We start from the raw sequence: 24,841 nt of genomic DNA on the forward strand, positions 1-24,841 counted from the left end.
CGATCCCACCAGGATCGGGTCTAAACAGGTAGTTGGACATCCCTCGAGGGGTCCCAGATTGGAGAGGGTGCAGGCTGAGCTGAGGGACACCCCCCACTGTGCACAAATTTCATGCACCAGGCCTCTAGTTAAATCATAATTCACTTTAAAGAGCTGACCTAACCATTAGCTATGATTAATACTATTCCAATTCAGATTCTCAACTTCAGTTGAAAAAATATCTAGATTAATATCAAGTTTCAAGTTATTCAAAATCATTGCCAATAGAACCCACATCTTGCTAATAATTAGATAAATATAGCCTATAAGCAATATACATACAAGGCTGCTAGAAGAACTGCTAAGTGTTTTTTTAAAAAAAGGCTACCTACAATGTGTCTCTCTCAAATTGATGTTTTCTCTCTCTGTCTCTCCCCCTTCCACCCTCTCTAAAAATCAATGGGAAAATACCCTGCAATGAGAATTAACAAAACAATAAAATAAAAGCATGGCCATATTTTAAAAATCAATTCATGGTTTTGAATAAACTAGATATATCCAAGAAAAAAAATTTTAATTAACTCTAAACGGGCAGGGTCTAGTCATAGGAAATTGACTAAAAACACAGAAAACACTTTCATTGGACCACAAAACTACCCCCATTTATTCAATCGTTTAACAAGTATTTAATAGCACATAATTAGTTTTACATGCAACATGTAATACAACACTCACAATAAAGCAGACAGTATCATTAGCCCCATTTTACAAATTACGGGAAGAATTAAGTAATAGCGTATTGCCTCCCAAGCCACAGAAGCATTCTTACCTATTCTAAAAGAGGCATATAATCTAATTTAAAAGGTTTCATATTCAAAGAACAAGAAAACACAAAATGTCTGGAGAAATTAAAAACCAGTGACTTTAACCTTATTCAGTCTTAGCCTACTAAAGTGTAATTTATTGGCAACTGTTAAATGGGCTTCCTATTTGTATCCAAAGAGCCTTGATAGGTAAGCCATATGACAGGAATTCAACTTTTCCTTAATAAAAAGACTTAATGATATTCATAGTGTTTAAGACTATCTGCATAACACTAAATTATGGAAAGAATACCAAATGATTAAATTAAGAAATTTGAGGGGTCTGTGGTTGTTGAAAGTAAATTAACCTTGAGGTACAGTAATTACATTCTACTCAAAACAGCAATTTTCAAAGTAGATATCTATATAAGGATAGGCAAGAATTTCTTAAAATAGGAAAAACACAAATCATAAAGACATAAATTTGACTATCTTAAAATTTAAAGCCTTTGTACTTTAAAAGATAATCAAACAGTTGCAGCTCTGGAGAAACCAAGATGGCAGCATAGGTAAACAAGTAAACTGCTGCCTCGCACAACAATATCAAAACTACAACTAAAAGACAAAATGGACACCATCCAGAACCACAGTAAAGCTGGCTGAGTGGAAATTCTACAACTAGAAGAAAAGAGGAAAGCACATTGAGGCTCAGAGGAGCTGCAAAAGGCTGAGGTACAGAGACTCGCATGCGGAGAGGACGGGCGGCTCTGTGCATGGGCAGCTGAGAGCGCAGCTGGCTTTCTAAAGCGGGAGGGAGAAGGAAGCTCCCGACTGCACTGAACTCCAGTCCCGGGTGAGATGCTGGGAAACCAGACTCATTCGGGGGGAATCTGGACTGTCAGGAAAAAGAAAGCACACTGAGACTCAGGAGCTATGGAAGGCAGAGGTCTGGAGGCGCGCACACACACAGAGAGGACTGACTGCTGAATGCAGGTGAGGCTGAGTGCATGGCTGGCTTTCTCAAGAGGGAGGGAGACTGAAGCTCCCGACTGCGCTGAACTCCAGTTCCGGGCAAGTTTCTGGGAACCCTGACTCATTCGAGGAGCAACTAGACTGTCTGGGAGCGGGCGAAACTCGAGGGATGCTTTCTCTCAGAGGTGCTTGCAGCGATTACTGAGGGACAATGAGACCCAGGGGCCTCATAGGGCAGGGCTGATGGGAAGCCAAGGCTGTCTGCTCCGCCCTGAAACTCCGCCCCGTCCAAGCTGAGCACAGAGGCTTTTGCAATTTTGCAAGTCTTGTCTCATAAGAGTGTCTCCAGCACAGAAGTTATCCCGGCGTAGACATAGCTGATCCTCATAGCCAATTGGCCTGGAGGTCAATTCCTCCCAGTGATACCAACAACAATCAAGACTTAACTACAAGGCTGAGCACACAGTCCACAAAGGGGTGCACCAAGAGTGTCCACCTCAGGTACCTGGGGAGTCTGAGCCACTGGGCCCAATAGGACACCTACCACACAAAGATACTCTACCAACTCAGGGAAGCAGCAAAAATGCGGAGGCAAAGAAACAGATCACAAATGAAAGAAATGGAGGAAAGCAAACGACTGGATATAGAGTTCAAAACCACAGTTATAAGGTTTTTCAAAAATTTCCTAGAAAAGGCCAATAAATTTAGCGAGACCCTCGAGGATATGAAAAAGTCCAATGAGAAATTGAACATACACTGACTGAAATAAAAAATATTATACGGAGACCTAACAGCAGACTAAAGGACCGCAAGAATCAAGTCAAAGAGTTGAAATACAAAGAAACAAAAAACACTCAGCCAGAAAAGCAAAAAGAAAAAAGAATCCAAAAACTTGAAGATTGTATAAGGAGTCTCTGGGACAACCTCAAGCGTACCAACATCAGAATTATTGGGGTGCCAGAAGAAGAGAGATAGCAAGATACTGAAAACCTATTTGAAGAAATAATGACTGAAAACTTCCCAAACCTGGTGAAAGAAATAGACTTACAAGTCCAGGAAGCGCACAGAACCCCAAACAAAAGGAATCCAAAGAGGACCACACCAAGACACATCATAATTAAAATGCCAAGAGCAAAAGACAAAGAGAGAATATTAAAAGCAGCAAGAGAAAAACAGTTAGTTACCTACAAGGGAGCACCCATACGACTGTCAGCTGATTTCTCAACAGAAACTATGCAGGCCAGACGGGAGTGGCAAGAAATATTCAAAGTGATGAATAGCAAGAACCTACAACCAAGATTACTCTACCCAGCAAAGCTAACATTCAGAATTGAAGGGCAGATAAAGAGCTTCACAGATAAGAAAAAGCTAAAGGAGTTCATCACCTCCAAACCAGTATTATATGAAATGCTGAAAGGTATTCTTTAAGAAGAGGAAGAAGAAGAAAAAGGTAAAGATAAAAATTACGAACAACAAATACATATCTATCAACAAGTGAATCTAAAAATCAAGTGAATAAAAAATCTGATGAACAGAATAAACTGGTGAATATAATAGAATCAGGGGCATAGAAAGGGAGTGGACTGACAATTCTCAGGGGGAAAGGGGTGTGGGAGGTGCGGGAAGAAACTGGACAAAAAGCGTACACCTATGGATGAGGACAGTGGGGGGGGGAGGTAAGGGCAGAGGGAGGGGTGGGAGCCGGGTGGAGGGGAGCTATGGGGGGAAAAAAGAGGAACAATTTTAATAATCTGAACAATAAAGATTTATTAAATTAAAAAAAAACAGTTGCAGCTCTGGTAAAAAAAAAAAAAAAAAAGCACACACACACACACACACACACACACACACACACACTGAGTGGCCAGATTATTATGATCTCTGAATGCATAATAATCTGGCCACTCAGTGTATATCCTATATAATAAAAGGCTAATATGCAAATTGTCCTCTCGACCAGGAGTTCGACCAGCAGGCAGGCCAGCCAACCACCCATGTCCCCTCCCCCTGGCCAGGCTGGCCAGACCCCACCTGTGCACGAATTCATGCACCAGGCCGCTAATATAGATAGATAGATAGATACATACATACATACATACACACACACACACACACACGTATATGTATGTATATGTATATGTATATGTATATGTATATGTATATGTATATGTATATGTATATGCATATACACACACACACTGAGTGGCCAGATTATTATGCGTTCAGAGATCATAATAATCTGGTCACTCAGTATGTGTGTGTGTGTGTGTGTGTGTGTGTGTGTGTGTGTATATGTGTGTGTACGTTGTGTGTGTGTGTGTGTGTTGTGTGTGTGTGTCTGTGTGTGTGTGTGTGTGTGTGTGTGTGTGTGTATATATATTTCTGGATCCCATCCATAACCCCGCAGCTTAACAAATTCTCCAACTGATTCCTATGTATTTTATTTGAGAACCACTGTTTTAAAATAAATTTACAATGAGGCCCTGGTCAGGTAGCTTAGTTGGTCAGAGTGTCATCCCCATACGCCCAGGTTGTGGTTTTGATCCCCAGTCAGGGAACATACAAAAATCAACCAATGCATGTATAAAGGGGAATAACAAATCAATATTTCTCTTTCTCTCTCTCTCTCTCTCTCAAATCAATCAATAAATCAAATTTGTAATGAAATACAATCATGAAAGTCACTATAATCCTTTGCTTTTATGTACCACACAATTACTGATTATCCACTCTTAAATATGTATTTAGTGTCTAGCTATACTACGGAAGTATGGTCACTTCCAGTTTCAAATTATTATACTCTATTCATTTCAAAGTCAAGAGTAAACAACTATAAATTATGCCAGAGTACTCAAATCAATTCAGTGATTGAGTGTCCACCTATGAACCAAGAGGTCACAGTTTGATTCCCGGTCAGGGCACATACCCAGGTTGTGGGCTCAATCCCCAGTAGATGATATGCAGGAAGCAGCCCATCAATGCTTCTCTCTTATCATTGATGTTTCTATCTCTCACTCTCCCTCTCTGAAATCAATATAAAAAAGTTAAATTTTTTAAAAGACATTCTTCCAGCAACCTATCTATATATATAAAAGCCTAATATGCAAAGTGTCCCCTCAGGAGTTCGACTGGGAGTTCAATCACTCGCTATGATGTGCGCTGACCACCGGGGGCAGTGCGGAACAAAAGAAGGCCCGGGCAGCAGCCGGCAGCCGCTAGGGACCCTATCCGTGCAGAATTTCGTGCACTGGGCCTCTAGTAAAAGTAATAAAGAGCTAACTTCATTGCTTGATTGGTTAAAGAAATGGGCACATACTAAAAAGGTCCTTTTTAGTTTGAAATTTTAAAATGTACTTAAAAAGCTAGAGTTAACACTTACTTCTAAAGTATGATTTTCTTTAAGTGGCTAAGTTAACTAAATAACAACACAGAGACCCTCTCATGGGGGACCATGCGGTTTGTTAGTTTTAAATCACTTTAAAAATGTCTGTGCCCTGACCGGCTTTGCTCAGTTGGTTGGGCATCATCCAGTGCCCTAAAAGTTTGCTGGTTTGATTCCTGGTCAGGACACATGCCCAGGCTGCTGGCTCAATCCCTGGTAGGGGCACCTGAACGTATGTTTTCACATCAATGTTTTTCTCTCTCTCTCCCTTTTTCCTTTTCTCTCTCTCTAAAACTCAATTAACTATATTTTTTAAATCACCTTAAAAATCTGTTTTACATGTTACAAAATGACCTAATTTTTAAAAGACCCTACCGCTCTCTTTTCCAAAAATTCTTATTATATACAAATTTCTCTTCTTTTTGGAAGTTTCTTTTTCTTTTTTTTTTCTTCTTTTTTTTTGGTGAAGAAAAACTATACTTACAAGGAGGATTTTCAGAATTGTCTGCAGATTAAACAACTTTTACCATGACTTTACATTTCGTTTTATTTTTTTTAATATATTTTATTGATCTTTTTACAGAGAGGAGAGGAGAGGGAATAGACAGAAACAACGATGAGAGAGAAACATCGATCAGCTGCCTCCTGCACACCCCCTACTGGGGATGTGCCCGCAACCAAGGTACATGCCCCTGACCGGAACCGAACCCGGGACCCTTCAGTCCGCAGGCCGACGCTCTATCCACTGAGCCAAACCGATTAGGGCATACATTTCATTTTAGTAGAATCACAGATCTAGAGAAAGCCTTGAAAAGTTATAGGGTTCAGCCTTAAGATGAGTTTTGTGACTTTTGGTAAAGCATAAGAAAATGGGGAGTTTAAAACTTTATTCTTAAAAATGTATTCACTTTAAAACATGGTTATGTCTTTACCAACTAGATCTGATAGTTTTATCATTTTCTTTTACTGGCTATCAAAAAGTTCTCTCATATCTGTTTTGCTTCTTGTGGGGTTTTTTGTTTTTTTAAATAACTCTTTTTTTTTCATTTGTTTGTTTGTTTTGTTAATCCTCACCTGAGGATATTTTTCCATTGATTTTTAGAGAGAGTAGAAGGGAGGGGAAAAGACATAGAGAAACATCAATGTGAGAGAGACACAAGGATTGGTTGCCTTTCCCACGCACCCTGACCAGGGCCAGGAACCGGGCCTGCAACAGAGGTACCTGCCTTTGACGGAATCCAACCCCCTTCAGTCGGAGGACCAACATTCTATCCACTGAGCCAAACTGGCTAGGGCTCTCATATCTGTTTTAATTGAAAAAATTTCTGCTCAGCCCTAACCAGTTTGGCTCAATGAATAGAGCATTGGCCTGTGGACTGAAGGGTCCCAGGTTCGATTCCGGTCAAGGGCAAGTACATTGGTTGCGGGCACATCCCCAGTAAGGTGTGTGTAGGAGGCAGCTGGATCGATGTTTCTCATCAATGTTTCTAACTCTCTATCCTTCTCCCTTCCTCTCTGTAAAAAATCAATAAAATATATATATATTTTTTAAAATTTCTGCTCAGGCCCTAGCTGGTTTGGCTCAGTGGATAGAGCGTCGGCCTGTGGACTGGGGGGTACCGGGTTTGATTCCGGTCAAGGGCATGTACCTTGGTTGCGGGCACATCCCCAGTGGGGGGTGTGCAGGAGGCAGCTGATCGATGTTTCTCTCTCATCAATGTTTCTCTCTATCCCTGTCCCTTCCTCTCTGTAAAAAAAAAAAATCAATAAAATATATTTTTTTAAAAAAAAAAAAATTCTGCTCAGTCTGCAGAAAGAAAACTAGTCAGTATAGTCTTTTTTCATTTTTAATATATTTTTATTGATTTCAGAGAGAAAGGGAGAGGGAAAGATAGAAACATCAATGGTAAGAGAGAATCATTGGCCCTAGCCGGTTTGGCTCAGTGGATAGAGCGTTGGCCTGCAGACTCAAGGGTCCCAGGTTCGATTCCGGTCAAGGGCATGTACCTTGGTTGTGGGCACATCCCCAGTGTGGGGTGTGCAGGAGGCAGCTGACTGATGTGTCTCTCTCATCGATGTTTCTAACTCTTTATCCCTCTCCCTTCCTCTCCGTAAAAAAATCAATAAAATATATTTAAAAAAAAAAAAAAAGAGAGAGAATCATTGATCAGCTGCCTCCTGCACATCCCTCATTGGGGATTGAACCCATAACCGAGGTATGTGCAGTGACCTCCTGGTTCATAAGTTAACACTCAACCACTGAGACATACCTGCTGGGCTACTCAGTATAGTCTTTATATAAACTGTATATAATAGGCAAAATAGAGTCTTCCCTTGCCTTTCTCTAGATAAAGCCATCTAATTCCTTTAATTTTTTCCTTATGATATAAAAGAATTTTCCTGCCCTAGCCTGTTTGGCTCAGTGGATAGAGCCTCGGCCTGCGGACCGAAGGTTCCACGGTTTGATTCTGGTCAAGGGCACATACCTCAGTTGCAGACTCCTTTCCGGCCCAGGCCCTGATCAGAGTGCGTGCAGGAGGCAACCAATCGATGTGTTTCACTTACATCAATGTTTCTCTCTGTCGTTTCCACTCTCCCACTCTCTCTAAAAATCAATGGGAAAATATCCTTGAGTAAATAAATAGAAGAACTTTTCTGGTGAGTTTTTATTTCTTACTCCATGATTTACTTTGTCTTTTCCATTTTACCCAAGGTCTAAACCTTCAGTCTCAACGCTTTTTCTGTTAATTTCTCTTAAACTCCCAACTCTCCTAAAATGACTCAGATTGTTTTCTCTTCTTCTAGACTTTGTTAACATCTCCACCTACCTAAGTCCACTTAAAATACTCCCGAGAACCTGATACCTTTTCCCAAAATTGCACTGGGATTGTATCAAGACCTCCATGAGGAACAACCAAGATGGTGGCATAGGTAAACACCTAAACTGCTGCCTTGCACAACAATTTCAAAACCACAACTAAAAGTCTATCACCCAGAACCACGGGAAAGCTGGCTGAGTGGAAGTTCTACAACTAGAAGGAAAGAGAAAAGAACATTGAGATGTGCACAAGCACTAAAAAGCTGACGTACAGAGGTGCGCGAATCGGGCTGGCGGTGGGTGACTGGGTGCGCTGCTTTTTTCAACCTGAAGAGAGACAAGCTCCCGATTACTCTGAACTCCAGTTTCTGGGGAGACGCTGGGGACCCAAACTCCTATGGGGAGAAGCTGGACTATCTGCCATCAGGTCGGAAAGTGAGGGTGGGACTTTCTTGCAGAGGTGCGTGCAGCAATCATTATTTACTGCGCTGGAGACTTGGAAATGCAGAGACGCAGAGACGGCTGACTGGCAGCCATCGCTGTCTGCCACACCCTAGCCTAGTGACTCCCTGAGACCCCGCCCCGCACAATCTACAAACCAACCCACCCAAGCTCCACGCAGCAGCTTTTCCATATAAATGGCCTGCCCTATCGCAGCTTAACCTAACAAACTGCAGCTCTGGTCAGACAGCTCCAAAACCTCCAAACCCCAAGCAAAGAGGAGAAAACTGTAGTTCTCACTGTAGCACCTGCTGGGTGGCCTCAGACAGAAGCTGACCTGCACCCCACTGGAGATCCAGAAGCCAGTGTATCTAGTGGTCAGTGTGAGACGACACCAGATTTCAACTACTCACATCCATAAGTGACACATTCAAGAGGCAGTCTCAGTGAGCACCAAAGCCCCACTGAAGCAAGTCCTGCCCCATAAGCGTGTCTCCAGCGCAGCAGTTCTTCCATTATAGACACAGCGGGTCCTCACAGCCAACTGGCCTGGAGGTCAATTTCTCCCAGTGTACCAACAGCAATCAAGGCTTATCAACACCAAGACTTTGCACTCAGCCCACAAAGGGGTATACCAAGAGTGTCCACCTCAGGTGATAAAGGAGGCTGAACCACTAGTCACCTACCACACAAAACCACCGCATCAACACAGGGAAGCAGCAAAATGCAGAGACAAAGAAACATGTCACAAATGAAAGAAATGGAGGAAAGCAAACTACTAGACATAGAGTTCAAAACCACATTTATAAGGTTACTCAAGAATCTTTTAAAAACCGCCGAGAAACTTGATGAGACCTCCGAGGAGCTTAGTGAGACCTTCAAGGACCTTAATGAGAATGCCAAAAAAATGGAAAAGGACCAGTCAGAAATTAAGTATACATTGTCTGAAATAAAGAATATACAGAAATTCAACTGTAAATCAAAAGACCCCAAGAATCAAACCAAAGATCTGAAATATGAGGAAACAAAAAACACCCAACCAGAAAAACAGAAAGAAAAAAGAATCCAAAAATATGAAGACAGTGCAAGGAGCCTCTGGGACAACCTTAAGCGTACCAACATCCGAATTATTGGGGTACCAGAAGAAGAGAGAGAGCAAAATATTGAAAACCTATTAGAAGAAATAATGACAGAAAACTTTCCCTACCTGGTGAAAGAAATAGACTTACAAGTTCAGGAAGCGCAGAGAACCCCAAACAAGAGGAATCCAAAGAGGAGCACACCAAGAACATTATAATTAAAATGCCAAGGGCAAAAGACAAAGAGAGAATCTTGAAAGCAGCAAGAGAAAAACGGTTAGTTACCTACAAGGGAGTACCCATACGACTGTCAGCTGATTTCTCAGCAGAAACTTTGCAGGCCAGAAGGGAGTGGCAAGAAATATTCAAAGTGATGAACAGCAAGAACCTACAACCAAGATTACTCTATCCAGCAAAGCTATCATTCAGAATTAAAGATCAGATAAAGAGCTTCACAGAGAGGAAAAAGCTAAAGGAGTTCATCACCACCAAACAAGGATTATATAAAATGCTAAAGGGTATTCTTTAAGAAGAGGAAGAAGAAGAAAAAGGTAAAGATAAAAATTATGAACAACAAAATGACAACAAATACATACCTACCAACAAGTGAATATAAAAATCAAGTGAATAAAAAATCTGATGAACAGAATGGACTGATGAATATAATAGAATCAGGGACATATAAAGGGAGTGGACTGACAATTCTCAGGGGGAAAGGGGTGTGAGGGGTGCGGGAAGAGATTGGACAAAAATCTTACACCTATGGATGAAGACAGTGGGGGGGGGTAAGGGCAAGGGGTGGGGTGGGGAATCAGGTGGAGGGGAGCTATGGGGGGAAAAAAAAAGAGGAACACCTGTAATAATCTGAACAATAAAGATTTACTTAAAAAAAAAAAAGGCCTCCATGAGATCATGTGTCAAGTAATATCCCACATACCAAAAGTATTTCACTAGTTTTCCTGCTCCCCCAAAACAAGTACATTAGAATACAGTTACCAAGAACGCAAGAACACACCTGTTTACCTGGTAAAAAAGTAAATACACAAAAACAATCCCTAAAAAGACAATGACCTATAAACAATTCCATCATACAAAAGAATTTACATCAATAGCTCCCAAAGCCTTTCTATCTAAACCTAGGCCTAATTCTCATCACCCACCTTGTTTCAACGAGGTAAGCAGTATATGTTTCTTGCATGTTCATGGCATTTCTTCCAGTTCGCTTTTCTGCTTCTGAAACACTAATTTCTATCTTCTTCAACCAAAAATTATTTTCTGTCATCTGGACAAAAACAAATGGAAGAACAACAACAAAAAACAACCTTTTAAGATGGTATTGAAAAAAAAAAAACACCCAGCTATTATAATAAAACCCATTATTGGTATATATTTCAAACTAGTTTCTTGTATTTCTTAAGTTAATGATAGCAGCAAATGATATGTCTGCCTATCTCTACCTGTAGAATATAGCATATTAGATTTTTCCATAAGCTATTTTAACAAGTATCATACATTTAAGTATTAAAATATCCTATATAATCCTATCCTATCTAATAAGAGAGTAATATGCAAATTGACCATCACTCCAACACACAAGATGGCTGCCCCCATGTGGTCAAAGATCCTGCCCCCATGTGGACACAAGATGGCCACCACAAGATGGCCAGCAAGGGAGGGCAGTTGGGAGGGACCAGGCCTGCAAGGGAGGGCAGTTGTGGGCAATCAGGCCAGGAGGGGAGAGCAGTTGGGGGGGACCAGGCCTGCAGGGGAGGGCAGTTGGAAGCGATCAAGTCTGCAGGGGAGGGCAGTTAGGGGTGACCAGGCCAGTAGAGGAGGGAAGTTGGGGGCGACTTGGCCTGCAGGGAAGGGCAGTTGGGGAGGACCAGGCCTGCAGGGGAGGGCAGTTAGGGGCAAACAGGCTGGCAGGGGAGCAGTTAGGCATCAATCAGGCTGGCAGGGGAGTGGTTAGGGGGTGATCAGGCTGGCAGGCAGAAGCGGTTAGGGGCAATCAGGAAGGCAGGCAGGCGAGCAGTTGGGAGCCAGCAGTCCTGGATTGTGAGAGGGATGTCCAACTGCCCATTTAGGCCCGATCCTAGTAGGATCGGGCCTAAACGGCCAGTCAGACATCCCTCAAGTGGTCCCAGATTGAAGAGGGTGAAGGCTGGGCTGAGGGACACCCCCCCCCCGTGCACGAATTTCGTGCACCGGGCCTCTAGTATAATAAAAGGCTAATATGCAAATCAACCAAACAGCAGAACAACTGGTCGCTATGACGTGCACTGACCACCAAGGGGCAGACGCTCAATGCAGGAGCTGCCCCCCTGGTGGTCAGTGCACTCCCACAGGGGGAGCGCCACTCAGCCAGAAGACGGGCTCACAGCTGGCGAGCACAGCGGTGGTGGCAGGAGCCTTCTCCACCTCCGCGGCAGTGCTAAGGATGTCCAACTGCCAGCTTAGGGCCTGCACTCCATGGTCGGATATCCCCCAAGGACTCCCAGACTGCAAGAGGGCACAGGCCAGGCTGAGACACCCCCCCAAGTGCACGAATTTCATGCACCGGGCCTCTAGTAGAAAGAACAATAAAATGTAGACATTTCATAGAAGTGACCAAGAATAAGTCTATATAGAAATGCATAAGAAAAAATCTAAAAATGCATTGTACAAATATGAATGATCCTCAATGGTGATACCTAATTTTTTATTTTATCAAACTCAAATCTCTCTCAAAAATAAAATAGTATATACTGTATATGCCAAAAGGCAAGATTTTCAGCAGGCAATTTCACTTAATAATTATAAAAGCAGGAGTTATCTTATATTCAACTTTAAATTTGCCTAATTGCCCTAGCCAGTTTCGCTCAGTGGATAGAGAATCAGCTTAAAGACTGAAGAGTCCTGGGTTTGATCCCGGTCAAGGGCACATATCTTGGTTGCAGGCTTGATCCCCGGCTCTAGCCATGGCCCTGGCCCTGGCCCTGGCCCTGGCCCTGGCCCTGGTTCTGATCGGGGCCCATGTGAGAGGCAACCAATCGATCAATGTGTCTCTCTCTCACATCGATGTTTCTCTCTCTGTCTCTCCCCCTCCTTCCCACTCTCTAAAAATCAATGAAAAAATATCCTCAGTGAGGATTAACCAAAACAAAACATTCCTTTTAATGAAAAAAAATGTATAAAATTATTAGAGGGCATATCATGAAGTAATGGTTAAGTAGTCTCATGAATCAATACTTATGTATGAAAGTGTATGCTGATTATGTTGTAAAAATGTATTTTGTACTATGAGTCACCTTCAGAAATAGCTGAGCGCTGCTGAGGTAGAAAAATGAGAAAAACATTCTTGAGTATGATTTAAACACTTGCTGCTAAACTGATAAACTCTGTAACTATGCCTATACATTTTCTTTTCCTTTTTTATGTTATCCTCACCCACAATTAACCTCAAACTACAGTTCTGGCCTACTCCACTCAGTTCTCTGCTACCAGGTCAGTGAAGATGCTAATTGTGTATAGGATTTTTTTTTAAGTACCAATTGCTCAAGCTCTCTTTGCCCCCACCAGCACTCCCTGGCCTAGAGTGTTCTCCCTAAAAAAAAAAAAAGAAAGAAAGAAAAAGAAAAATCACTCGGGCAGTGGCTCTCCTCTGGGCAAATACTGTTAACTACCAACTCAATAGAATCTTACAGCCTAAAAAAAGTATTCTTACCTCCATTCTCTTGTTATTCCTCTCTTCTGCCAGGACTAATTACTACTTTCTTGGAGATTGGATCCCTCTCTTATATTTCCATTTTCTATATCTCTTTAAATAGTACTGACAATACTTAAAAAAAGAACACGTTCTTCCTTACATGGAAAAAGTACAAAAGGAATAGAAAGGAGACTTCTAATTAAACAATGGAAAACAAGAGGACTGAACACTTACAGAAAGAAAAACAAGAGACTATAGAATATGAGCTTACAGCAGAATTTGGAATCTTGATTAGTGATATTTAAAACCAGAAGAAACTTGTGAGTCTTAGGTAGTGCTTGTTTCCACTACCCTTAGGTGCAGAGAAATTCACACAAATTACTCTCTGCCCAAAATTTGCAGAGTTAAAATTAAGGCTCATGAGGTGAGCTTTGTTGCCATCCCTGCACACTCTCTGCATAAATATTTTTGTGGTAAAAGACTGCTTGATAAATCAATACACCATTTACACATTTCTTTTTGTTTTAAAATTTAAACTTAATCTTAACTAACTAAAAAGGTTAAAATATAGTATTGGAGCAATTTACAAAACTTTTTAACTTTTTTTATTTAATGAAGCTCCATGGCTTAATAGACAGACTAATTTCAAAGCCAGGAGACCTAGTCTCAAGTCCCAGCCATGCCACTGACTGACTACTTAGTGACCTTGGCCAAATCACTTATCTCTGAGCCTCTGCTTCATCTTTATCTGCCTTTTGAGGGTAATCTTCAAAATTAAGTAAAGAGTGGAGCCTCACTGTGAATGCACACACAAACAAATCTAACTTAACTTTCTGCCCAGACCACATTCCTACGAATAACGGTAGCAATGTACCGACAGCTATAGCAATACTTCTCATGTGGGGAGGAACTAGAGTGAAAAAGGGGATAGAAAGAGGGAAAAGGAGTATATGACCCTATAAGGAGGGTTTGGTAGTTCTGGGGGAGGAGGGAACAGTGTACAAAGTATATACAAATATATGTGTGTTTAAACTCCTGGTATTTCTGAAATATTTGTCCAAATGGCTTGCATCTCCAAATGAATTACTAAATTGGGGAGTTGTTTTAGGAAACCCTCTATGTTTGGTCACTTACAGATGGTCTCTTGGAACACATATTTACAAACATTTTCCTAAAATGTCAAATAATACAATATAACTCCAACCTCTACTGTATGATGGCATCTTTGGGTTTTCAAATATCTTAAACTGAACATACGTAAGTTCTTTTGGTGTATTTTTTTTAAACGTAAGTTTTTTTAAATGAGATTTTTAGAATCACCTTTAAATTAACATAAATGGATTTTACATTATAGTTGCAACTTCATACTAGTTAAGTCTCTAAAAGCTTTTACACACACACAAAAGGAATCACCCAGCCCTAACTGGTTTGGCTCAGTGAATAGAGCGTCGGCCTGCGGACTGAAGGGTCCCAGGTTCGATTCCGGCCAAGGGCATGTACCTTGGTTGTGGGCACATCCCCAGTAGGGAGTGTGCAGGAAGCAGCTGATTGATGTTTCTCTCTCATTGATGTTTCTGACTCTCTATACCTCTCCTTTCCTCTCTGTAAAAAATCAATAAAATATATTTTTTAAAAAAAGCATCACCCAAATTTTTATCACCATAACCAAAATTAAACTCATGATGTAGCCATCAAAAGACATGATTCTTACCTCCCGAAACAACCTAAAATTGCTTTAACACATATCCACAAGATTGGCAAATATTTTAAAGTCTGAAAATATTAAGTATTGATAAGGATAGAGTATCAGGCATTGTTGATGGGAGTATAAACTGGTACTGTATATTCCCTTTGGAAAACAACTTGGCACTACTTACTAGAGTTGAACATGCTAACTACCCTACAATCCTGCAATTCCACTCATAAATTTACATTAGACCCTAAGACATTTGGACCAAGAGATATATACAAGGTGTCCCCAGAAAATGCATACACACATTGAATAATTATTAATTCCAATAGGTTAAATTTAAAAAGAAATATCAACTGAGCAGTTAGCTGTAAAGTGTGCATACATTTTTGGGGGGACACCTTATATATAGACTAGAGGCCCAGTGCATGAAATTCGTGCATGGGGGCAGGGGGGACCCTCAGCCCAGCCTTCACCCTCTGCAATCTGGGACCCCTCAGGGGATGTCCGACTGCCGGTTTAGGATCGGGCCTAAACCGGTTGTGGACATCCCTCTCACAATCCTGGACCACTGGCTCCTAACCACTAACCTGCCTGCCTGCCTGATTGTCCCTAACTGTCCCCCCCCCCCGCCGCCGACCTGGTCGCCCCTAACTGCACCCCCCTCCCGCTGGCCTGATAGCCCCTCACTGCCTCTACATGCCAGCCTGATCGCCCCTAACTGCCCCCCAGGTCACCCTCAACTGCCCCCTCCCTGCCAGCCTGGTCGCTCCTAACTGCCCCCCCCACCGGCCTGCTCACCCCTTACTGTCCCCCCTGCTGGGCTAGTCACCCCTAACTGCCCCCCCCCCCGCGCCTGCCTGGTGGCCTCTTACTGCCCCCACTGCGGCCTGGTCACCCCCAACTGCCCCCCTCTGCCGGCCTGGTTGCCCCATGCAGCCTGCTTGCTCAGTTGTTTGGTCGTCCCTCACTAACCCCCCTGCCAGCCTGGTCGCCCCATGCAGCCTGCTTGTTCAGTCATTTGGTTGTCCCTCACTAACACCTCTGCTGGCCTGGTCGTATGCAGCCATCTTGTGAGGGTGTGATGGTCAATTTGCATATTAACTCTTTATTATACAGGAGGATAGGAAGAAGTTCATGGTAGTGGTAATTTTTTAGAAAGCAAGAATCTTATAACAACCCCAAGAAAAGAGAAATCAACTGGAGAGTATCTATGAAATGACATACTATAAAGCCATGAATACAAACATGCTAAGTCATATTTTGGATGAATCCTAAAACAGTAATATTGAGCAGAGAAAGAAAATCATAGTAAAATTATTCCACTTATGTAAATTTCAAAATCAAATGAAATTAAACAAAATATTATTTAGGGATACATATGGTAAAGATTAACAGAAGCAAGAGAACTGTTACTAGACAATTCAAAATACTGGTTACCTCTGAGGTGTAAGGTGTGGACATAACCCAGAATATACAGGCTTCAAAGAATTGATCATTATTTTGTGGGAACCTTCTCTGCATTAATTGTACACCTCACCATAATTTTTTTTTTTAAGAGACAATAGAAAAACTAAGTCACATAGTTGCATAAAAAGCAAATTACATGAACCCTGGCTGGGTGGCTCAGTTGGTTAGATCGTGTCCCCATATGCCAAGATTGCAGTCCAGGTCAGGACACATACAAGAATCAAGCAATGAAGACATAAATAGTGGAACTGCCCTGGCCAGTATCCCGCAGTGGTTAGAGCACCAGCCCTCACACCGAAAGGTCTCGGGTTGGATTCCGGAAAAGGGCACTTACCTGGGTTGCAGGTTTGCTCCCCACCCCACCCCTGTAGGGGGCGTGTGCCAAAGGCAACCAGTCAATATATCTCTCTCACATGAATGTTTCTCTCTCTCTCTTTCTCTTCCTCCTCTTCCATCCCCTCCCTCCCTTTCACTCTCTGAAAAGCAATGGAAAAAATATCCTCAGGTGAGAATTAAAATAAATAAATAAATCAGTGAGACAAATCAATCTCTCTCTTCCTATCTAAACTCAATCAATAAATAAAAATTAAAGAAAAAAGCAATCATCTAAGAGTCCAATTATGCACCACAGAAGTGCACGCACTTCTCGCTCACATTTCAGATGCTGACCTCTCCACAAATAATTCTATAATTTAGGAAAAGATTCTATGAAAAACTTAAAATTCACCCCAAAAGTCTTCTTACTACCCTATAAAACTTGACATTTCTCCAAGCAGGCAAAACCTTCAACTCCTGTGTTGCAGTTCCTGGCTATCTGATCTCTAAACTTAAAGTTAAGAGTCTTTCTAGTTACAGTCAGCAATTTTAACTTTTCTTTATCCGTCATAAGGCAGTTTCATATTAGCACTAACACCAGGTTCCAAAAAGAAAGAAAAAAGCAAAATGGATGAGCAATACGCACACTGGGTAGGGTGGTTGGATGACCAGCCTGCGTTTCTGAGACACGACTTTTTAACCTGGTCTACCCACCACGCATTATGAGTGAAAACCCTTTGGATCGAAAACAGTTACAAATAGTGAATGATGCGTTTTGTTTTCTCCTCAAGCAAATGAAAATCACCAAGCAGATCGAGACATCTATGACAAGTCTCCACTGGGAAATACAGCACTGATCCACGAATGAAAGTACTGCCAAATGAGCTTAAAATGCTTTATTTTAACTTGTACCTTTTCTTGAATCTAACGTCCTTCAATGTCCTCATCGTGGCGACAAGCCACCCACCTTTATTGCCCCCGCCTGGCTCTTCGAGCCCCCCATTCCCTTCCTTCCCAAACTCCGCTGCCCACACCCACGGCGCCTCCGTGAAGCCGTCTCCTCTGCACAACCCTCGTGTTCCTCTTAGACCCAAACCTCCGGGCTCCCGGACCTCCGAAAGCCGCATCTGCTGCAGCCTGGCCCGTCCCGAGCCCGGACCCCCACGCCCGCGGAACCGCACCCACAGCAACCCCGCGCTCCCCTCGCCGCCGCCCTCTCGACCTCCCCAGGGCGCCTCAGCACCCGGCGCTCCCCCTACCCAGGACCCCTTTTTCCACCGAGCCTTCCCCTCTCAGCACCTGTGGCCCAGCTTTTCCACCGCGTTTCCCGGTCACTATCTACCCGCCCCCGCCAGCCTAGCCCCGCCCGGCCCGCTAGGCCCCGACACAGGCCGGGCAGCCTCCGCAGCCCCTTCTCACCGTGCGGTCCCCGGGGCCCTCGTCATCCTGGGGCCCCTCCGCTTCCTCACCGACCGCCGCCTCCAGCCCAGCGTCGGGGTGGCCCAGAGGTTCGAGGGGCGCCGGCTGCAGTAGCCGCTCCAGGTCCGGGGCTGCCTGTTCCATGGCTGCAGCTTCGCGCGGCGGGTCCACTATGCGCCTGCGCAGCCGCGCCCGGCACGCCCCGCCCCTCCGCTCGTGGCCACACCTCCAGGTGCCGCCCCCTCGGCTCTGGGCGGCCACGCCACGCCCGGATCTGCTTGGGGGGGCGGAGATCCGCAGGAGTTGGGGCTGGAGCTGATGTGGAAAGGCGCGCCTCCAAAGGAAGTGGTCAACTACTAAGCCGGGAGACCCAGAAAGCCAGGAAAACTGATGGAGGGAGAAAAATCGAGAAAGGCAAGGGGAAGGGAAAGATCAGAGTAGGTATTGGACCCGATCAGGTTGGTGATCACCTAAAGAAAATTAAAAACTCACAAGAAATCGGAGCCCCTAATATTCTAACACTAGGGGCCTGGTGCACTACCTTTGTGTAGGGGGGCGGGGCGGGGGGGGGGGGGCCAGGGGGTGTCCCTCAGCCCAGCCTGCACCCTCTCCAATCTGGGACCCCTCCAGGGATGTCCGACTGCCCGTTTAGGCCCCACTGGGATCAGGCCTAAACCGGCAGTCGGACATCCTTCTCACAATCCAGGACTGCTGGCTCCCAACTGCTCGCCTGCCTGCCTTCCTGATTGCCCCTAACCGCTTCTGCCTGCCAAGCCTGATCACCCCCTAACCCAGGGGTGGGCAAACTTTTTGACTCAAGGGCCACAGTGGGTTCTTAAACTGGACCGGAGGGCCGGAACAAAAGCATGGATGGAGTGTTTGTGTGAACTAATATAAATTCAAAGTAAAGGAGCGGAGGGGAGAGCAAGAGAACCGGATAGAACAGCCGGATCCAGCCCGCGGGCTGTAGTTTGCCCAAGGCTGGTCTAAAATCAGGGCAAATAGCCCTAACCGGTTTGGCTCAGTGGATAGAGTGTCGGCCTGCAGACTGAAGGGTCCCAGATTCGATTCCGGTCAAGGGCATGTACCTTGGTTGTGGGCACATCCCCAGTAGGGGGTGTGCAGGAGGCAGCTAATTGATGTTTCTAACTCTCCATCCTTCTCCCTTCTTCTCTGTAAAAAATCAATAAAATTTATTTTTTAAAAATCAGGGCAAATAGGGTCACATGATCATTTTTTTCTATAATGTATAATATATGTTTCTTTTTTTTTTCTTTTTTTTTAAATATATTTTATTGATTTTCCACAGAGAGGAAGGGAGAGGGATAGAGAGTCAGAAACATCGATGAGAGAGAAACATCAATCAGCTGCCTCCTGCACACCCCCCACTGGGGATGTGCCCGCAACCAAGGCATGTGCCCCTGACCGGAATCGAACCCAGGACCCTTCAGTCCGCAGGCCGACGCTCTATCCACTGAGCCAAACCGGTCTCGGCATAATATATGTTTCTTGTGGTAAAATTAGAAAACAGTTATGAGTAAAAATAAAATAAAAGCTATCTATACTCCCACACCCAAAGAGAAGCACTGTTCACATTTAACATAAGTCCCTTCTGCTATCATACTATATATATAATAAAAATGGAATCACACTATAGTGCTATTTTATAACTTAGTCACTTACTACAGCAAGAACACTGTTCCATGTGGTTAAATATATTTTTACAGTCTCTTCTTAAAGGCTACATAGTGTTCTGCAAAAAATAATACTATAATTTAGTTAATCTTATAATCTTCTATAGTTACTTTTATATACAACACTGCACTGACCACCCTTCTACATAATATCTTTGTGTATCTAACCAGTTAAAGTCTTAAGCTAAATAGAATTGGAAAATTTTAAGGAAATTTTCACTTTCAGCTCTGAGAAATTATCTATATATGTAAAAGGTTAAGTCAGCCGTGGGCAAACTACGGCCCGTGGGCCAGATCCGGCCCGTTCGGCTGTTCTATCCGGCCCGCGGAGCCGAAAGAGTGGAGGGTTCTCTTGCTCTCCCCTCCACTCCTTTACTTTGAATTTATATTAGTTCACACAAACACTCCATCCATGCTTTTGTTCCGGCCCTCCGGTCCAGTTTAAGAACCCATTGTGGCCCTCAAGTCAAAAAGTTTGCCCACCTGTGGGCTAAGTGACCAACCATACATCCATCTGACCATCCGACCATCCGGTACATGTGATGTGCACTGGCAATCCTATATAATAAAAGCCTAATATGCTAAGTGTCCAACCGTTCGACCAGTCACTATGATGCACACTGACCACCAAGGGGCAGACGCTCCAACCGGTAGGTTAGCTTGCTGCTGGGGTCCAGCCTATTGGGACTGGGCGAGACGGGCTGGACACTCCCTGGAGCCCTCCTGTGGTCCCTCCCCGGCCCCAATTATGCACCGGTGGGGTCCTTCGGCCTGGCCTGCACCCTCTTGCAATCTGGGACCCCTTGGGAGATATCAGAGAGCTGGTTTCAGCCCAATCCCCACAAGCCAGGCCGAGGGACCCCACTGGTGCACGAATCCATGCACCAGGCCTCTAGTTTAAAAATAAACATTGACTCGCACATGCGCGATACATATAAAGCTCTCACTGACGCCAATCACACGTGTGTTTCGATCTGTCATTGTTGATCGTGAATTTGGTTGTTTTGTTGACATTCTGAAGCTGAAAGAAAGCAGCGTCATAGACAGAATATGCCTGAAGACCAACTATTGGCACAAAGTACCTCTGTTATTATTGTATATTTATGAATTAATTTATATATTATTTTCATATACATTTTACTAATTTTCTTGCCATCTCTGACACTTCTATTATAGAGGAAGGGCTAATAGAGATATTAAAAAATTTCTTCTAGTTAATTTCCTTTCAATGTACACAAATCGGTGCACCGGGCCGCTAGTTGTAAAATAATATAACTGGTTTATTGCAAAATAATATAATTCTCAAAATTGATATTTGTATCCACTAGATAATGTCTTACCATTGGGGCTGCCTACAAGCTAATAAATTCTTTTTGAGAAGGAGACAATAACTAGTGTTTATTTAAAAAGCCTGAGTTGGGCCCTGACCGGTTTGGCTCAGTGGATAGAGCGTCGGCCTGCGGACTGAAGGGTCCCAGGTTCGATTCCGGTCAAGGGCATGTACCTTGGTTGCGGGCACATCCCCAGTAGGGGGTGTGCAGGAGGCAGCTGATCGATGTCTCTCTCTCATCGATGTTTCTAACTCTCTATCCCTCTCTCTTCCTCTCTGTAAAAAAATCAATAAAATATATTTTAAAAAATAAAAAATAAAAAATAAAAAAAAAATTAAAAAGCCTGAGTTGGGGAGAAGAGATGGTATTTTGAAATTAAGTTTAATGGGGCCATCTTTTGGATGCCCCACCCTGTGTTTTATATGTAGTTGTCACTTTATCTAAATTTTCATGACATGCCCCTGCAAGACAGGCATTATTTTTCCCTTTTCAGAGGAAGAAGCAGCTTAGGGTAATATTTGACAAGGTTACACAATCAGCGAATAAGAACAAGACCTTAGATTTAAACCCAGATTTATAGGATACTCAGAATCTAAGCTCTTGGGCTGTGCTGCTCTGCATGGAGGAGAGGGAAAAAGAGAGATTCTTCTGGATAAGGAGGCAAATAATTGATGGGAACCAAGGGTTGGTTTCTCACCTGAAAACCCAGAGAGAGAAGCACATTTCCTTAGAATACGAGGGCAAAGTCACTCCAGTCTGGCTACAGCCTGGGAACACCCAAGGCTAATTCCACGGAGATTCCAGGTACAAGTGCTCCCCATTCTTCTGATTCAGACAGGGGAAGGATATCCATGCCTCAGCTTCTTTCTGGGGTAGGGATTGAGGTTACCTGCTCTGGAATAAATTGGAAAAGTCTCAGGAGCAAGGATGACTAGCCAGGCTGGCTCTAAGGATGAGTCACGTTCTGTGGGGAAACACTCCCCACCTCATCCAGCCAGAGGAACTTCAGTCTTATATCTAAATAGCATGATTTAGGGATATATATATATATATAAATTTCAGAGAGGAAGGGAGAGGGAGAGATAGAAACATCAATGATGAGAGAGAATCATTGATTGGCTGCCTCTTGCATGCCTCCCACTGGGGATCGAGCCCCCAACTCGGGCATATGCTCCAACTGGGAATTGAACCATGACCTCCTGGTTCATAGGTTGACACTCAACCACTGAGCCATGCCGGCCGAACTAGCTTTCCATTTTGTCATTAATTTAACAAATAACTGAGCTCCTGGGCTAACCTAGGAGCACCATGAAACCCCTATTCTCTGCTCCTCACCATTCTGGTTCTGTTCTCCCCTCCCCAGGATTCTCCTCCTGCTGTCTGGCTGGCCACCCAGGCTCTGTGAAGTCGTGTTATCCTTCTGTGTGTGCCCTCTATTGCACCCTCCAATTACAACTGAAGAATTCAAATCCTTCTTGTGCTACCTCTAGGTAAATTATCTCAACTCAGCCACTCAGACCCTGAAACTCCCAGGACTTTGAATCTTGGGTCAGAGGGGATGCCAGTGATTGGAGCCATCATTGGGTCAATGGTGGTGCTAGGGCCAGATGTTTCCAAGTCATGAATTTCCTGTGGGTTCTATGCCAAGTCTCCATAGCTACCTTGATTCTGGGACTTTCTACTCCCCAGTAATCAGATCCTTAATTTCAGGAACTCCTGATATTCTTTCAGGATTTTCTCTACTGATTGGCTTCATATGACTAGAGTTGGTTCTGTTCTATGCAGCACAGAGCTGCATCTGAAGCTCCCATCTATTCAACTAAACATGCAACAAATATTTATTAAGCACCTGTCCTATCTCAGGCAGTCTCATTGTCTGCCAAAGTGGTTATCCCAACTGATGCATGGCTGTATGCCCTGGAGAAGTCTGAACCATAGAAGTCCAAAATCAGCAGAACCATACCCTAAACCCCTATCACTTGAGTCCCACTACCAAGCCAAAGTCCTACTAGCAAGCCCTAGCCGGCTTGGCTCAGTGGATAGAGCATCGGCCTGCGGACTGAAGGGCTGCCTACAAGCTAATAAATTCTTTTTGAGAAGGAGACAATAACTAGTGTTTATTTAAAAAGCCTGAGTTGGGCCCTGACCGGTTGCCAAGGGCACATGCCTGGGTTGCAGGCTCGGTCCCCAGTAGGGGGTGTGCACACGGAGGCAACTAATCAATGATTCTCTCTCATCATTGATGTTTCTATCTCTCTCTCCTTCTCCCTTCCTCTCTGAAATCAATAAAGACATTAAAAAAAAAAAAAAAGTCCTACTAGCAAGCCAGCAACTGGAATCTACAGGAGCTAAAAATCGTGAAAGCCACCACAGAAGAGAAATATGTCCCCCCTCCCAGATGACTTAAATATACTTTGATAGAGGTCTTCTGAAACAAATAATTTTTTTACTCTACAACTAGGAAACAAACCAGATAGGTTGGGAGGAAGCACTGTGGCCAGGGTATTTTGGGACAAGTGAGTTTGTGGCACTTCTCAAATAATATCGTACATGTGAGTAATAGCTTACCTGTAAGGTTACTTTGCAAACAATGCCTGGCAATTGAGTTTCTAGAAATGGAGAATTTTCTTTGATATTCATAAGCTGTCAGACTACCTGATCTTTGTTTGAAAACTAGGACTGTCTAAAAGTTACGGAGGATTTATTACATAATTCTGATTGGGGGGAGTTGAGTGTTTGGGGTCTGGATTGGTGGTAATGTGGGTTTTTTTGTTTTGTTGTTTTACTTTCTTCTCCAAAATTATATTAAATCCATTTGGGTGTTTCATTTTGGGAGTTTTTTTTAGGAGTTCAAAGTCAGGTCATACTATTCCTCTCCTCTCCCTGCCCCAAACAAATGTAGAGAATGCTCTGAGAGGAATAAAATAGATCCCAATTTGGGGAAACACTATAGGTTAGAGTGTTGCTGCCAGAATAAAACCACATTCAAATGTCTGTTTATGCTGAATGAAATTAGTAGTAGATCTAGGCACATCACATAGATTCACTGTTTTAAGGGCATTCAGGATTTGTTTCCATCAGGTATGGTAAGACACACAGTCACGGAAATGGCTGTCCTGAAGGAAGAAGATCCCTAGAAGCAGGAGGCACAGAGTGCCATGAGTGGGGACCACACAGGGAAGCAGAGTGAAAGAGGAATCATGGGCATAGCCTTTAGTGTGGTTTCAGTGGGAAGAACGGGTGAGGCAGGGAAAACAGATTTAAGATGGGTTAGTTTGAATAATCTCAGCAAGCTCTGCTGTATGAGCTGCCCCTAGTTGTCTGGTAGCTGGCCCTAGGGTAGTTAGGGAAAGGGAATTTTGGCTCAGGAAGAGCCAGTAAAAGAGGTGGTTGAGAGTTTGGGGTCTGGATTGGTTGGTTTACAGATGAAAGGTGCCCATGTAGGCAGTCATTTACTATCTCTAAGAATTGACTAGCCTGGAGAGGGATAGTGTGGGGTGTTCAGGAGGCAGCCGATAGGTGATTCTCTGTCATCATTGATGTTTCTATCATTCTCTCCTCCCTTTCTCTCTGAAATCAATAAAAATATGTTATAAAAAAAGACATGGTGCCGAAACCAGTTTGGCTCAGTGGATAGAGCGTCAGCCTGCAGACTGGGGGGTCCCGGGTTCGGTTCTGGTCAGGGGCACGTGACTTGGTTGCGGGCGCATCCCCAGTGGGAGGTGTGCAAGAGGCAGCTGATCGATGTTTCTCTCTCATGGAT

General features: G+C 43.6%; 1 protein-coding gene across 2 annotated transcripts in view; it reads right to left on the reverse strand.

Moving 5' to 3' along the window:
• Positions 1-18,229, reverse strand: part of SNX4 (sorting nexin 4) — a 74,908-nt gene extending 56,679 nt beyond the window's left edge. The window contains exons 1-2 of one of the 2 annotated variants that reach the window (XM_080656562.1): positions 18,054-18,229; positions 10,635-10,756 (exon numbers count right to left, since the gene is read on the reverse strand). In XM_080656562.1, coding sequence (XP_080512688.1) covers positions 10,635-10,756; positions 18,054-18,197 — 266 coding nt within the window. In that variant the 5' untranslated portion in view covers positions 18,198-18,229. The remainder of the gene's footprint in view (positions 1-10,634; positions 10,757-18,053) is intronic. The other variant, XM_080656563.1, reaches the window with a different exon arrangement.
• Positions 18,230-24,841: the final 6,612 nt, after the last annotated feature.

Source organism: Plecotus auritus, assembly GCF_963455305.1.
Source record: "Plecotus auritus genome assembly, chromosome: 2".
NCBI lineage: Eukaryota > Metazoa > Chordata > Mammalia > Chiroptera > Vespertilionidae > Plecotus > Plecotus auritus.